This window comes from Rhipicephalus microplus, chromosome X (genome assembly GCF_043290135.1).
Source record: "Rhipicephalus microplus isolate Deutch F79 chromosome X, USDA_Rmic, whole genome shotgun sequence".
Taxonomy (NCBI): domain Eukaryota; kingdom Metazoa; phylum Arthropoda; class Arachnida; order Ixodida; family Ixodidae; genus Rhipicephalus; species Rhipicephalus microplus.
The window spans coordinates 119208299-119223255 of NC_134710.1; the positions used below are offsets into that span (position 1 = coordinate 119208299).

The window sequence follows — 14957 nt, forward strand, 5'->3', positions numbered from 1 at the left end:
ATCTTGAAAGTGCAAATAATTATCATTCAGAGAACATCAAACACACCAAAGGATTCAATGTCAAGTGTAGAAGATTATCATGATTTATTAGTATTACAAAAAAAATTGTACACAACGCCCAATAGGCAATTGCTGCTGTATAGCTGACTTGAATCAACACTGTGGTTGCACATACAGTGCAAAGCTTGCTCTACTCGGCTTTCATGTCCTGATGGTTTGGGCTGCAGCTGATGCATCTGGGCCATTCACCCATGACCAATGGTAGAGAGTTGCTATAAAATATATGGTAATATGTTACATGCATGTCCTGGAAAGCCATATTAATTTAATAAATATGCACAGCAGACCAGCCATCTAAATATTTCCACTAATGCACACTGTCTGTAGAGTACATGCCCAATATAATTGATTTCGTTAAAATTGCTTACCTCAGCAGGAGAAACAAAATAAAAAAACTATGGGCAGTAAGGCAAAAACAGCTGTATTTTTGCTCGAATTCATAGACCTATACATGCAACAGGTTTGGGAATATTCACTTGCAGGGCAAATATGCCTATTATTTACGTGCTTTCCTTGTTGCCGACAGAGCTACGTATACTTCAGTTATTTAGCATGTCGTTCAATATACAAGTATTGCACAGAACTCGTTTTCTGCGATACTCCAAGACAGCAAATTTGCAAGCACTTCATACAAGTCCATACACAAACATATTAAAGAACAATGCCGAAGGCATTTGTTTACAATGAAACGTTTCATTGTCTGAGCACTAAGCATTCTGCGCTATAGCTGCATTATATCTACATCTTTTCTAAGACACTAGGCAATCAGCACTTGAAACATATAAGTGATATAATTACCTTCAAACGACTGCATAGTGGACAATGGGAAGGCAGGCAGCGCAGCATTCTGTACACATCGGATCCACATAGTATCTTTCTTGTCACAGGCGAAAAAAAGTCTTGTCTGGCGTTCACTTGAAGTTAAAGTCTTCCAGAAATGAAACTGTCAAACACTAATTTGACAAAATCTAATTTATGCATACCATGACTCCGCATTCATTTTCAAAAACAGCACACCTCAGCAGGGCGTCAACCGCTTTGTAGCTAGCCCTCGCCACATGTGCGGTAGTAGTGTTTCTTGAAGAAAGGAAGAAGGCACCTTACTTCTGTCGGCCATAAGGCGACACGGCTGAAACTAACACCGCGCTGTGCTCTGAAATTCTTTTTGTTCATTATCCAATTTCTTTCGTGCATTAAATTTTGCAGAATTAGAACAAAATGATTCATTTCAGTTTATTTTATGTGTAATAATTTTGAGTACTTTACTGCTTCAGCATTCAATGTTTGAGCATATTAGATACAGAACTAATGTGACGTCTGTCGTGGTAGAGAGTGTGTGCTTGTGGGGACCGTGTTTCTGTCGGAAGTGTCAGCTTGGTGTCACCTGGCATGGAAGTATTCACAATGATCCACTCAACACTATCAAGCAGGCATGCTCCCAATGAAGTAACGACAATATTAACACCCTGAGATCAATCAGGTCGCGACGGATGTAAAAGATTAACAACAGCTATTTAATATTAGTTGAATGTACTGAACGTAGTTGAATGTTTGAGTGCATTGTGTATAGCACACTTGCGCAACGGAATAATCCACAATAATAAATACACATCAGGTCAGGTGAGGCTGTTTATGTGATTATAAATTAACAAAGGGTATGATGTTTAAACAAGAAAATATAGCTTCTTTCAGTTCAACTGCCCATCCTGTTAGTGGCCAGTTGAGTTGTAACTTGGACCAACTATTAACTGGAACCTGCTGCAACTGGAATCATCTGGGACCAGTTAGTTTCCAAGTGGTACCAGTTGCAACTGGAATCAACTGGAGTCAGTTAGTTCCCAACTGGGACCAGCTGATACCAGTCAATTACCGTTGAAACCAGTTGTATTCCTAGTCAAACATTTTCACCTGGGAAGCCAATGACATTTTTGGAATTTTGTCTCTGTTTATTATCACCTTGGTATGTAATAAACAATATAAAGTACCAACAAAAGACATTGAAAACTATGTCCTATGAATACACCCCCTCTTTTTTTATGCAGCAACAGTGTAACGTCGGTGGAACAGTAACTGCGTTGTTCGGCTGTTGACCCAAGGGTTGTGGGTTTGATCCCAGCCGTGGTGGTTGCATGGTAGGGGCCTGTGTACTGTGCGATGTCAGGGCGTGTAAAAAAACACTAGATGGCGAAAATTCAGAGGGCCCTCCACTACGACGTCTCTCATAATCATATTGTAGTTTTGGGACATAAAACCACAGATCATAGCTGTGCCAGTTGTGCCATCTTGATACAGTCAATTTTGTGTCATGCTGAGCCAAAATCGTGAAATTTGTTCCTGTACTAACATTCTTGACCAGCCTCAAAATATGGTCAGCTATGCTTATTTTAGCAAGAAATGTAGGCTGCGATGATCACCTGCAGTTTGAGCATCTTCTAATCCAGACGTGAACACCATAACACCACAGAAAAATAAAAGAAAATAGGATAGAAGTTCTAAATTTTCCTGGCCTTGTTTTATTGTGTGCAGAATGCAGTGATGGAAGTGCTGTTTCGATTGCTCCAAACTGCTCTAAAAAGGAATTTTGCTTCATGCTGCTCCAAAGCGCAATATTTGCTTGTAACTGCTTCAAACCTGCTCCGAAACGGTGTTGGCAAACTTAAGAACACTATGTGGCCAACCAGTGGGCCTAAACGAAACCAAAAGCAAGCTGTATACACTATCATTCTAGTATGCTACTCAGTGGCATAAATCCAGAAAAATCACAAGGAGTGACAAAAATCAGGCCATGTTGGCTATTTGTTTAATATGGGTTGTATCTTTATTTACAGCAGAATTAAATCATGCTTTGAAATAAAAAATTTTAAAAACGAGCATTGGGTCCAAGCTCAAGAAATTGCATTCTTTCATTCAATCTTTTTAGCCTTTTTGTGATGTTCATAATTCACTCAGCTGAGGGATATTTAACACGGGTATGCAGTAAGAAATAAACAGCCTTTTAAAAGTTCATTACGTTATACTTAACTGTTGACTCAATTACATCATTAGCTAAAGCTAAATCTCAAGGGGGACACTTGCAAGTGGTGTCCTCCCTAGCCTGAACACAAGGGAAGTCCAGACCCTTCTGACCCCCCCCCCCCCCCCCATGATTTAAGCCACTGATGCTACTATACTGCTTCTATACTAGCTGCATACTAACATGTAGCATGTTTAGTAGTAAATGTAAATACTTATGAGATGCTTAAATGATGCTTTAGACATCAGGATTCGTTAGGAGCATGCATCTGCTGTGAAAACACCAATAGCTGCCCTAAATAGCTTTTTTTTTTCCTGCTCCGAAAACTCATAAGGCTGCTCCAAAGCACTATTTTTTCTGCTTCATAATCTGTTCTAAAAACCAAAATCATGCTTCAATCACTGCGAATGCTTTTTTTTTTAAGGTACTTTCAGTGCACTACACTACACTGATGGCTTGCAGAAAAGCATTTTTGGATTCAGAGCTGTGCATGGCATTTTTGTGGCACTAAGAAACAATAAGTTAAAACATGCACCCCTTTTCTTTGTTTTCCACGAGCACTTACTCACTCCTGCTTCATGAAAGATTCAGGTTGGTTGAAGTGGCCAAGTTGCAGGTCCACATTAGAATTTTCAGCACGTGTCAAATGATTTGACAGGTGCTGCGAATTTCAATGTAGACTTGATCATTGTTTTCACTGTAGGTTGGTTCAAAACACTGTTTTTATTGAAATGGCAATGCTCATGTGCACTGTGTATCAGTTAGTGATATTATTTTATTTGTGCATATTTTAAATGCAAAGCATTTCTTAGTGAACCAAAAGTACTTTAAACAATTTTATCTATCTATCTATCTAGCTGCCTACGTCTGGTTGCTCGCTTGATCGCCTCCTTACATTGGTTTAGACAAATATTAGTATGGGAGGGTTTCAACAAATACGACAGCCTGTTCATGACAATAATAATGTGAAAATCTTGCTGTGTACGTCATCAAACTCTTCCAAACACATACGCCATACTATCCTATACAAGGGGCTGCAATATGTGGGTATGTGCCTAGGAGATTAATTATTCCACTAATGGTGAGAGCAGTCATTGGTAAGTTAATTGCGAATAATGCAAATGGCAAATTTAAAGGATAAAGTTAGAATCCCAGAAGGAATCCAACTGAAGTATTCTGTGTGGCAGTAAGGTAATTGTCTGCCACAGAGCCATGCCAGGTCTTGAAACTGCCTTTGAAAAAGGCCCCCAGCTGGCGTAATGTTGGTGCAACATTAGTCTAGGTTTCAGTGCTGGCTACCTAGTTTTATAATAAATCAATATACATTACATATGTGCTACTATGTCCTAGGCATCATTTTGAGTTAGCATCAAATGTGGTTCCAGTGTTGGCTTTGATTTTATAACAGTCTACTAAACATTACATCAGTATTCCTGCCATTCAGCTAGCTATATTGAAGTGTCGTTCAATTGCAAAGAAATGGAGAATGGCAGCTGTGACAGGCTGGTTGTGGTTTACCCAACTGTGTTATGTTTAGGGAGTGGTAGTCGATAATAACATTATCTGGGGTTTTACATCCCAAAACACTATATGAATATGAGAGATGCCGCAGTAGAGGTGTGCGGATATTTTGAATATCTGGTGTTCTTTAAAATTCACCGACATCTTACTGTACATGGGCCTCTGTCTTTTCATCACCATCGAAATGTGACCACCGCGGCTGGGATCTAATTTGCAACCTTCGCGTCAACAGCCGAGCATAATAATCAGAAGGGTGGTTTAATCTTGCTTGTTGGTATTCCATTATTTGTTGCAAGAGCATACAGAAGGAACAAATAAAACAGTATGACAATACTTAAGGACGACAGGTCTTATAAGATTAAAATGGATGTGGAAAATGTTCGAAGGTTTCTGTGACAATGTACATCAACAAAGACTTGAGATAAGAAGTAGCATCGCATTTTCCACAAATCATTTTCAAGTGCATTACAACTTGTACTTTCTTCCTTTGCCAAGTGCGAAGAATAATATAACAGAGATATCATCCAAATTGTTCATTTTTGCACATGTATTTGTTAGTTAAGTATGTAAATAATACCTGCATAGCGTGCCGGGGAGGAAGGGTTTGTATGGGCGAATTCGTAATGTTACTTTTGAGAAGTTTTTTTTTTTTTTTTCGTTACCTGTTCTTGTGGGTAATTTGCCTTCTATCTTGATATAGTATTTGGCGTGCAATAGCTACACTAATTGCATTAATTTGATACGATTCCCCAGTTTTGCTCAAACAGCCTCAAATTATTTTTAGTTGCGCTAATTTCAGCAAGAAATAAAGGCCACGTTGGTCACCTGCAGTTTGTGTCATCAATCAATCTAAGTGCACAAACCCTAACCCGAAACCACGGTGTAAGATATACTTACAATAGATAAGGGCGCTCACAAGACACGATCGACCAGATAAAGTAACAACACCACACGCCCATTGGTCTGCTGGTGTGGGATGGAACAACTTAGACAAAAATGCATTTCTGTAGCCACCAACGCTTTGCAGGAAATATGAATTTCCTAGTCCGGCAAATGCAGTTATTACATGCTAGCAACTAAAGCTGGAAGCATATGTCGTGTCTTCCGTCCAGAAACACCCTTCACTTGCAGCAAACGCCGCCGTTGCCAGCGACAACGTTGGTACCAGAGATAGATATCCGGTGACATTGCCGGGCCAATGGTCGTGCCGTTGTAACTTGACCTGGTCGAACGCGCCTTGCAAGCGAGTTGAGTAGTTATGCCCTAAACCTAACCCCATTGTGGAAAAAAAAAAAAAGATGCGGGGGTGTTAGAAAATTTACTGGCCGTGTTCCGATGTGTGCAAGGCGTAGCTGATGCCACCATTGCCACAGTACATCTGTGCTCTGTGGAAAAGCATGTCATGATTTCGAAGAAGGTTAGCATGACTAGTCACACTGCACATTTTGTTCAATTACTCAGGCATGTCACATAATTGTATGTTTTAGTATGATCACTGACACCTAAAATGTTAATGGCAATCATTTGGAGCAACATGTGACATTTCTGCCACCCTAAAAAAAAGTGTGCTGGTGTTTTTTTTTTTTTTTTGCCATACCTACTACGAACTTTGTTTTACCATTTATGTTTGCAGTCTGTCAAAGGATTTGACAGGCATGGCAAATGCTAATGTGGACTTTATCATTGTTTGCTCAGTGGGCGATTCAAAATACTACTTTTATTGAAATAGCAGTGCTCATGTTCCCTCTACACGATTTAGTTGATGTTGGATGGTTTGCACATGTATACACTTTTTTAATGGAGCCTTCTTTTTTATACTGCTCCAGACTTGGGTCTTTCATCATAAAAAAATGGATGTTTATTTTTCTTCGTAACATGCTCTAAATTTGTATTTTAGTGCTCCAAATGTAACATTTTGGTGCTTCAAAAATTGCTACGTATTCTGTTGCGGCTGTTGGACTCCTCCAGTAGTATTCAAGTATGTTTTAAGCAGCCCAGTCTATCCACTAAACTAAAGTGGTAGAAATCTGACTGAATTGATCGCTATAGCATCTTCTGTCATTCTCTGTCTGTATTGTTCAGCCTGGCATGACAGTGTGCACATCACATGTGTTTCAGGAGCAGCCAGACGGCATGCAGTACATAATTGATGTCTTGCTTGACCAAAATGAGCAACTTGTGTGCTCTCTAGTGGAGCTAGAGAGAGAAGCCCTCAAAAGAACCGCACAGATGCAGAAACGGCTTCAGTCAACTGCGATTACCACACGGGTAATGTAATAATAGTAAAAGCTTTTTCATTTATTTGCATTTACCTATGCACCCAGATGGCTAACTGATGATTCACTGCTTCCTGTTGCAGTTGCTGTTGATACTTACTAAGTCATTCTAGAATTGACAGTATGTTGAAGTCTACACAGTAGGCAGACTCAAAAGAAAGAAAATCGATATTTTTTAATTGTTCATGTGCAATTTTACATAGTGGTATTTTCTTAATAACCAGCTCTGATAGGTGTGAGATTTGAAAATCAAAATTTTTTTGAAATTCTTTGTGTGCAATTTGACATATGGGGTATTTTTTGAATAACCAGTTTTGTAGGTGTGAGATGTTCTTGCCAAAAAGGAACCTTTTACAGAACCTATGTATGTTTCTTTCATGCACAATCTTTTATATTTCTCCAGTCTACAGCTATGGGCAGCTAAAGGTGTTCTGGCAAAATTCTTTCAAGCTTTGGAATCTCAGCGGATTAGTCGATGTTTGTATTATAACATCAAGGAAATTTTTGTACTGCAAAATCGTGCCTTAAACATAACCTCTATTACCAAGCTGCGTGGATAGCATGAGCAATTGGTAGATGTGAAATTGTGATGCAGTGATTTGTCTCCAGTAAAGGCTTACAGTAAATCGGTAACCTAGCAGCCGGTTCTTGGCTGCTGACCCAAAGCTTGGAGGTTCAATTCTGACCACGATGGTAACATTTTCATGGAGGCGAAATGCTAGAGGCCCGTGTACTGTGCAATGAAAGGGCATGTTAAAGAACGCAAGTTAGTTAAAATTTCCAGAGCCCTCCACTTAAGCATTCCTCATAATCATATGGTGTTGGGACGTTAGAACATATATTTTATTAATATGCAATAGAAGTGTGTGCCAGTTGCATCGCTGTACTTAATCTTGTATGTCTGTTAAGTATGTTTCTTTCAATGCATCACTTTAAAAAAGTCATATAAGTATTTTTAAGAATTTCTCTTGTTGTTACTCATGAATTAACAATGTATAGTGAACTCCTTTTAACACGAACCCTGTTAAAATGAATAACATGGGAGTGTTTGTTTGGTTTCTTATAGACTCAATAAAAAAAATGCCCCCACCTCCACGAAGGGAATAGTGAGGAAATGCAAATGCATTGCATAGCATCCATAACAGCGTTTCGCATGTGAGAACCCAGCGTTAGAAGAATAATGTTTTTTTTTCTTACATCGTGCAGCCAATAGCACCATTCACTGCACGTGGCGTTTTTCTGTCACAAGAAACGTGATATGAATTTCCAGCTCTAGCAGCTCACATGCACAGTTACAAAACAATATGAAGGGAACAAAACAAACAGCGTTCTAGGCTTGGCATTGGCGTTTTCCAGTGACATCTCGAGCACACATTTCCGGATGTTCTTTAGAGGCGCCCAGCCAGTGAACAGTCGAGAGGTGCAAGCATATGTGGAAAGTGAGGCACAGGGAGGAGACAGAGAACGGTGAGAAAAGGAGCGGCGAAGCACTGCAACTCTCTCTCACACCACAGTCTTCGGTTGCTAGGGGCGAGGATAAGCTGGTGCACCAGCATTCGCAGCTGTTGCTATGGAAGAGGGAGTGAGAGTGGAGAGATTACACCTGCCAGCGTGAGGAAAATTCCGGATGCCTGGTATAGCCCGACTAAGAAATGCATTCGCATTTTAAAAAATCTGCTTAAGACCAACCGTGTAACAGACATCTTCTGCTAAGACGAACTCCTCTGCACGACAAACATTGTAGTCTTTATGGGGGCATTCAGGCGAACGAGAGAAAGCAAAATGAAAAAAAAAAAGAGAGAGAGAGAGAGAGAACTTCCCGGTGCAAAAACTCAATTGCTTTCGATATGCTTTGAAAGGTCAGTGCATAAAACTGGTATCTTTCTCACCTCTATTCTGTAGATGGAGAAAAGGCCGGCTTTATCAGCAAAGAAAGTAACAAAAAGCATTCGTCCTTTAGTATTCTCCTCGCATTATGAGTTCCCCAACAGGAGTGCAGTGAAGAACAGAAGAGCTCGGCCAGAGGGTAAAATGCGAAGGCAGAAAGGCGAAAAGAAAAAGCCAAATGAAAATGAGAAGAAAGATTATCTGTGTATTAAAATCACATGAAACGGAACCACATATGTTGCATCATTACTCCCATCAGAGAAGTTAGATCCATTGTTCTTGTTGTCACACTATGTTGCCCGAGCAAATGTTGTGATCAGTTTGCATTGTTTTGCAAAGGACCGATGCGCGCCATAGCTATTCTCAGTTAAATTCAGCAAATTGGTATGCGCCATTTTCATAATGAAAGTGCACTACAAAGGATGGTCATTTTTTGCACACTAAATATAGCTGCATTGTCTTTTTTGTGTGCCCAAGGCTTGTGATTGTGAGTAGTGTAAATGGAGATCTTGAGCTGTGTGTCATTCAGGAAAAGTTACTGCAGGCTGAAAATAATAAAATATATGAACCTCAAAGAAAATCTTCTAGATTTTCATAAATTTTCTATTCTCTGAAGGAAAATTGTGCTTATCTTTTCCTTTTTATTTTTTTAATTGTCAAAATAGGGTTATGCTACTGCTTAATTGTTAAAATGTGGTAGCAATTTATTCATGAGCTTATTTATTATAAACTCGTGAAATCAAGTACCCTCTCGATTAGTCTAAATACTTTAGTTGAAAGCAAAGTTTTTATCAAGCTGAGCAAAATAAATTCCTTTTCTTGTTCCTTTTCTCCCCATTGTAAGTATACTTTATTCAGTGTTTTCAAGCAACATACTTAGGCGTACTTGGCATGTTAGCATTCGGTTTTTGGGGCCACTTCTGATAAGACAAATGCCTGATAAGACAAACAAATGATCGTGGTCCCTTGAGATTCTTCTTAAAGGGAGTCTACTGTATAGGCAACCGCACATTATATTTCTTTACACTCTGTAATCACGCTGAAAAAATTAGACAGTTTTTTTTTTTTTTTTTTTTTCAAAATCGATTAGTCTGCAGTAAAAAGCATATATCTTGGGGGGTCTTATTTGGTGAAAAAATTCAACCCTCAAAGCATTAAGCCTTTTTATAGTAAAGGCAACTCTATCTTGTCCTTTTTTCCACAATACAGTATATATGCCAGTAACATGTCTCACTCATCCAGAGATTTCTATTTGTCTATTTAGAGGTGCAGTTGGTAGTGGCAGTATCCCAAAAAGATCTTATTGTGGTAAGGTTTGCAGAAACGCTGCAGGAGTATGTCTTTCTTTGACATTAACAATTCCAGTGTGGAGTTAGTTAACCGCACCGATGACTGCATGATGCAAACTCCTTCAGAAATATGCAGAATTCAGAAGACTATAGGAAAAAGCACGGTCCTATAGTCTTTTTCTGCACTGTTTCTTATCGTTTCCTTTTTTTTTTTCTTTTGCCATCCTGAAAACAATGTGCATATTACTTGAAATGCTAAAAAAGGTATAAAATTTACTAGAGGGGGTTCAGGCTTCTTTCATGGCTTCTGCAAGCCATTAACATGTGTTCTGTAATCTTTCTCACTTTTGTAGGAAACGGTGAAAAAAATGTCTGAATGGGGTGAGCAAATTAAAGACCTAATCTCAAAGAAAGAACTTGCTGAACATGCTACTCTCGTAAGTATTTATTCTGTTTGTCCCGTTTTATAACTCTCTCTCTCTCTGAATCACTAGAGGATGAAAATATACATACATTATATTTCTGCACATCCATAAACAGCTCTGTATTGTGCAAAATTCAAATAATTTGGACCGCAATTGTGTACTGCTGCCTTTTTCTCGATTTTAAGCCACCATTCATGGCCAGCTGATTTAGTTATTATACAGGTAAGGGGATGATCTTGAAAGGTACAAAGGGAAGTAGCATTGTGGGAGGCATTGTTACAAAATCAGAGTTAGGTTAATTTTTCTGTCCTGTAAAAATTTTCTCATATAACAATAATAATTATTAGTATGCAAGTTAAAATATGCTAGTGAACAATTAGTTAGTATACAGACTGCTTAACTATTCATGAGTTTAACTTCACTGTCAAATATTATAAACACTTCTATAAACTCCGTGCTAAGTTTGCCAGGCCGAAATTTGCAATATCAGATGTCTCACTCAGCTTGGTTTAATTGTTGCATTGGACATTATCAGGATAAATGTGCTCTTGTGTATTTCAACATTTTAACTCTAGTGTTATCTAAGACACTCTAACTCCACGTAATGCTACGGTATTAAATATACTAGTATTTCTTACCATGGTATGCGTCTTATGTAAACACTTTTGCAATAAGCTGTCAGTGCTGATTATAATTTCAGAAGAAGAATATAATTATTGTCTATAAGAAAGAAATATGAATATATTACGTGGTACATTGTTGTTTGATATTTAATTTAAGCTGCTGCTTCATAATTGAGTTGAACGTGATTGAATTGGGAGACAAAACTTTTCTGTATTATAACTTATTAATGACTCCCTGACCTCATTTTAAAACAAAAAAAATGCTTCTGTTTACACACTTTGAGGTGATTATGCAAATCACCGATACCTAGCAATTATAAATTCACATGTTTCAAGTTACTTATACATTTTAACCCGCATATATTGAACTCTTAAAACATCGGGCAGTAGTATTGTATAACTTGATATAAAACTTGCACAAGTTGGCTTCGTGGCTTTGCTTCAGGATAACACACAAAAAAAGTGGTTTCACAGCAATACGAGGGCAGGGGTAGTTTTATTTATTTTTTTTTCAGCCGTTTGTTGTCGGGTTACGTGTTTTACGCAAGGGCGGGCTATATGCACGAAAATACGGTGTTTATTACAATAGCGCCTCAACACTAATTCAATCGACATAGCATCTTTACCCTGTGATCGCGCTGAACAAATGAAAGTTATTTTTCAAATGCTTAAATATTTTCACACCCGTTCACTGGAAAGTTCGAAGTAGCAGACTGAATTAGCAGCTGATGTTAAAACAAAAAAATCTGGGCAGAAATCTATCGAATCCCAAATCATTGCTATTCAGAGCCACCTTGAGGAACTTGAGGAAAATCATAAAAAGCTAGAAGTAAGCCAGGAAGTTGCCAGTGTCCATACTCAAGATAGATTAACTTTCCACCCATGTATCCTCAATACAAACACGCGTACAGGATCACGATAACAGACTACGACGCAACAACCTAATTTTCTATGGTATTCCGGATACAGAGGAAACATGGCAAATGACAGAGGGAAAAGTCCTTTCCACTCTCAACGAAGTGGCAGATGAAGCACCGCATCCTCGCTACTGTGAGCAAAAAAAAAAAAAAACTGTCTTGTAATTAACAAAAATGTGCGCCTGCAGAAAAGTTGTGCTTCACTGCAACATGGCAGTGACACGCGGGCAGCAGCTCAAATGCTTCTCGCAACGTCAGTGCATCACGATTTATTAATTCTTTTTCGGAATATAAAAAATTAATAAAGGACAGTGTGATGAAATTCGCGATGTATGCGAACATCCAATTGGTGGTCGCTCCAGCTATTTTCAAAAACACTTGCACGACTGGCGGAGATCTTGCCTGCAATGCCTACATCAAAAACTCAGTTATAAAACTCTAATGATTATGTTACCCAGCCAAAACACGTTGTGAAGTCCATCGCACTGGCCATTATTGAATTCTTTATTTTTTCTAGAAATATTGACCGAATAGCCGCGTCATGACGCACCGGTGCTGCGAAGAGCAAGCGATATGCTGCCTGCTTGTCACCACTGTGTTGCAGTGAAGCATATTTTCTTTTCCGAAGGTGCACATTTTAGCTGACCACAAGACGTTTCTTTTCTTCACTGTTTTTTTTTTTTTCATAACCTGCAGTGAGGCCCGCCATTCCCATGTATGATTGAGACCAGGTATTGCGGGAAAATATAATTCTTAGAGCTGCAAACTAATCAGCTTAGTCAATAACCACCTTTGATTACTTTAAGTAATTCAAAGTTTTTTGCATCCCACTTTCTGTATGTTTTATTAATTTGTAAAGCCACTAGAAGTTTTGCATTATCCCTGTGACTCTTCAATAATAAGGTTTTATTGTATTAAGCTTTCTTTGTTATAGTATTGTTCACGGAGAATTGCTGACTCGAGAAAGACCAATTTAATGGAAAATTTTATTTGGCTTCTTACTGGTGCCGATTATGTTAATAATCGTTGTCCTTAAGCTATCAAAGGTAACTAATATAGTATGTACAAGTTTGTTTTTACACATTTTCTGTCGTTTCATTCCTGATAAAAACTGAATGATGAAGAAGAGTACAATTCAAGACTAACAACCAGTTGATTTAGTATGTATCAGGATTTCAAAGAGTTAAAGTGTAAATTACACCTTTCTCTGCTTGTTTAGTTGTATTTTCTCAACACACCAACTTTCACATGTGCTGTGTGGTATTTTGGCTGTAATTGGCTGGCTTTGGCACTCGACTGAAGGTAAGGTGGCCATGAAACTAAACAGAACAAAAAATTGACAGTGTGGTTGGTATCATACAGCATAGGTAGGGCTCAAACACACAGTAGCAGTGCAGTTCGATGAGATTTGCCTTCTGTAATAACCTGCAATGATTTGCTGATCAAAGTGGATTTTGAGTGGGATGTGTGATCTTATAGTAACAAAAGTAAACAGCAAGATTTGCTTCATCTGATGAAGTTTTCTGTGTATGTGAAGGAGTACAAGTACGAGGCGGCTGACTTGAAAAGAGAGAATGAACAGCTCAGGAACTACAACGACAACCTATACAGTGATATACAGTCGCTGTTGAGCATCATCGATGTTGCTCGCAAGACTGGGAACTGGGAGGTGAGAATTTTCATTGATATGTGGGGTTTAACGTCCCAAAACCACCATATGATTATGAGAGACGCTGTAGTGGAGAGCTCTGGAAATTTCGACCACCTGGGGTTCTTTAACGTGCACCCAAATCTGAGCACACGGGCCTACAACATTTTGCCTCCATCAGAAATGCACTACCTGCGGGTCAGCAGCCGAGTACCTTAGCCACTAGACCACCGCGGCGGGCCACCATATGATTATGAGAGACGCCGTAGTAGAGGGCTCCGGAAATTTCGACCACCTGGGGTTTTTTAACGTGCTCCCAAGTCTGAGCACAAGAGCCTACAGGATTTTCGCCTTAATCGAAAATGCAGCCACCGCAGCCGGGATTCAATCCCATGACCTGGGGCAAGCAGCCGAGTACCTTAGCCACTAGATCATCGCGGCGGGGCGAGGCGAAAATTTTGAGAATTAAAAACTAATTTCCCATTTAACCCAGAGAGAACAGCTTTTGGCTAACACTGCTTAGTAATGTTCCCATCACTGTTATAACAGCACCTTGTTAAAAAGCAATAAAAACAAAAATTTGTATTTGAAGCTGTGACTTCTTTTCAAATTGCTGCTATTTTTACCATTTGACTTAGTGCACTAAAATATTACAATTGTTGAGGGAAGTAAAATCGCATCAGTACAAGGATAAAGAAAAGGCAGCAGATTCATTTATCCAATGTAGAAAACTCGAGCCAGGGTTTGTGTGACATATGATCAAGTTGCTGTGAAAGGGAATTTCACACACACACGCATACACACATGCATGCACACACACACATATATACATATATATATGGTTCATTCCATATCAAGTTTACCCCGTCAATTTTCGACCACTTCCGATCATGCTGGAAAAAAAAAAAATCGGGGAGGTACAGTACGGTCCACTGTTAGAGGGAACACGCAAATGTGTAGCCAGCGGTCCACGGAGTGCTAACTGCTGGCAAGATTTCGAAATGTGGGGTACGCACATTGGCTCATCGAAGTGGTTGTCTGCGTTGTCTGCCCTGCGTTGTCTGCTACTTCTCTGCCCATGCACTCGGCGTGCGCTAGCGAGCCATGACCCTTCGCACTTTTCGTTTTCACACTGTAAATCAGCTGATACCATATTGGCCTTAATAAGCCAATATTTCATGGTTAGAACAGCGAGGTTAGAGTTCTCGCTGTATAATACTTATTTGTTATCAAAAGTGGCCAGTTGCAGCGAGCATTATGTGAAAATCATGACTGGCTTAACGGTTAGAGCTTGCGAA

At 39.2% G+C, this 14957-nt stretch overlaps 1 protein-coding gene across 11 annotated transcripts in view; it reads left to right on the top strand.

Moving 5' to 3' along the window:
• LOC119176364 (uncharacterized) overlaps positions 1 to 14957 on the top strand; it is a 101174-nt gene that overhangs the window by 11321 nt on the left and 74896 nt on the right. For 6 of the 11 annotated variants that reach the window (XM_075877492.1, XM_037427611.2, XM_075877493.1 and 3 more), the window contains 3 exons: positions 6713 to 6862; positions 10400 to 10483; positions 13549 to 13680. In XM_075877492.1, coding sequence (XP_075733607.1) covers positions 6713 to 6862; positions 10400 to 10483; positions 13549 to 13680 — 366 coding nt within the window. Of the gene's footprint in view, positions 1 to 1407; positions 1507 to 1547; positions 1681 to 5621; positions 6012 to 6712; positions 6863 to 10399; positions 10484 to 13548; positions 13681 to 14957 lie in introns of those variants that run through there. The other 5 variants (XM_075877498.1, XM_075877501.1, XM_075877499.1 and 2 more) reach the window with 5 other exon arrangements.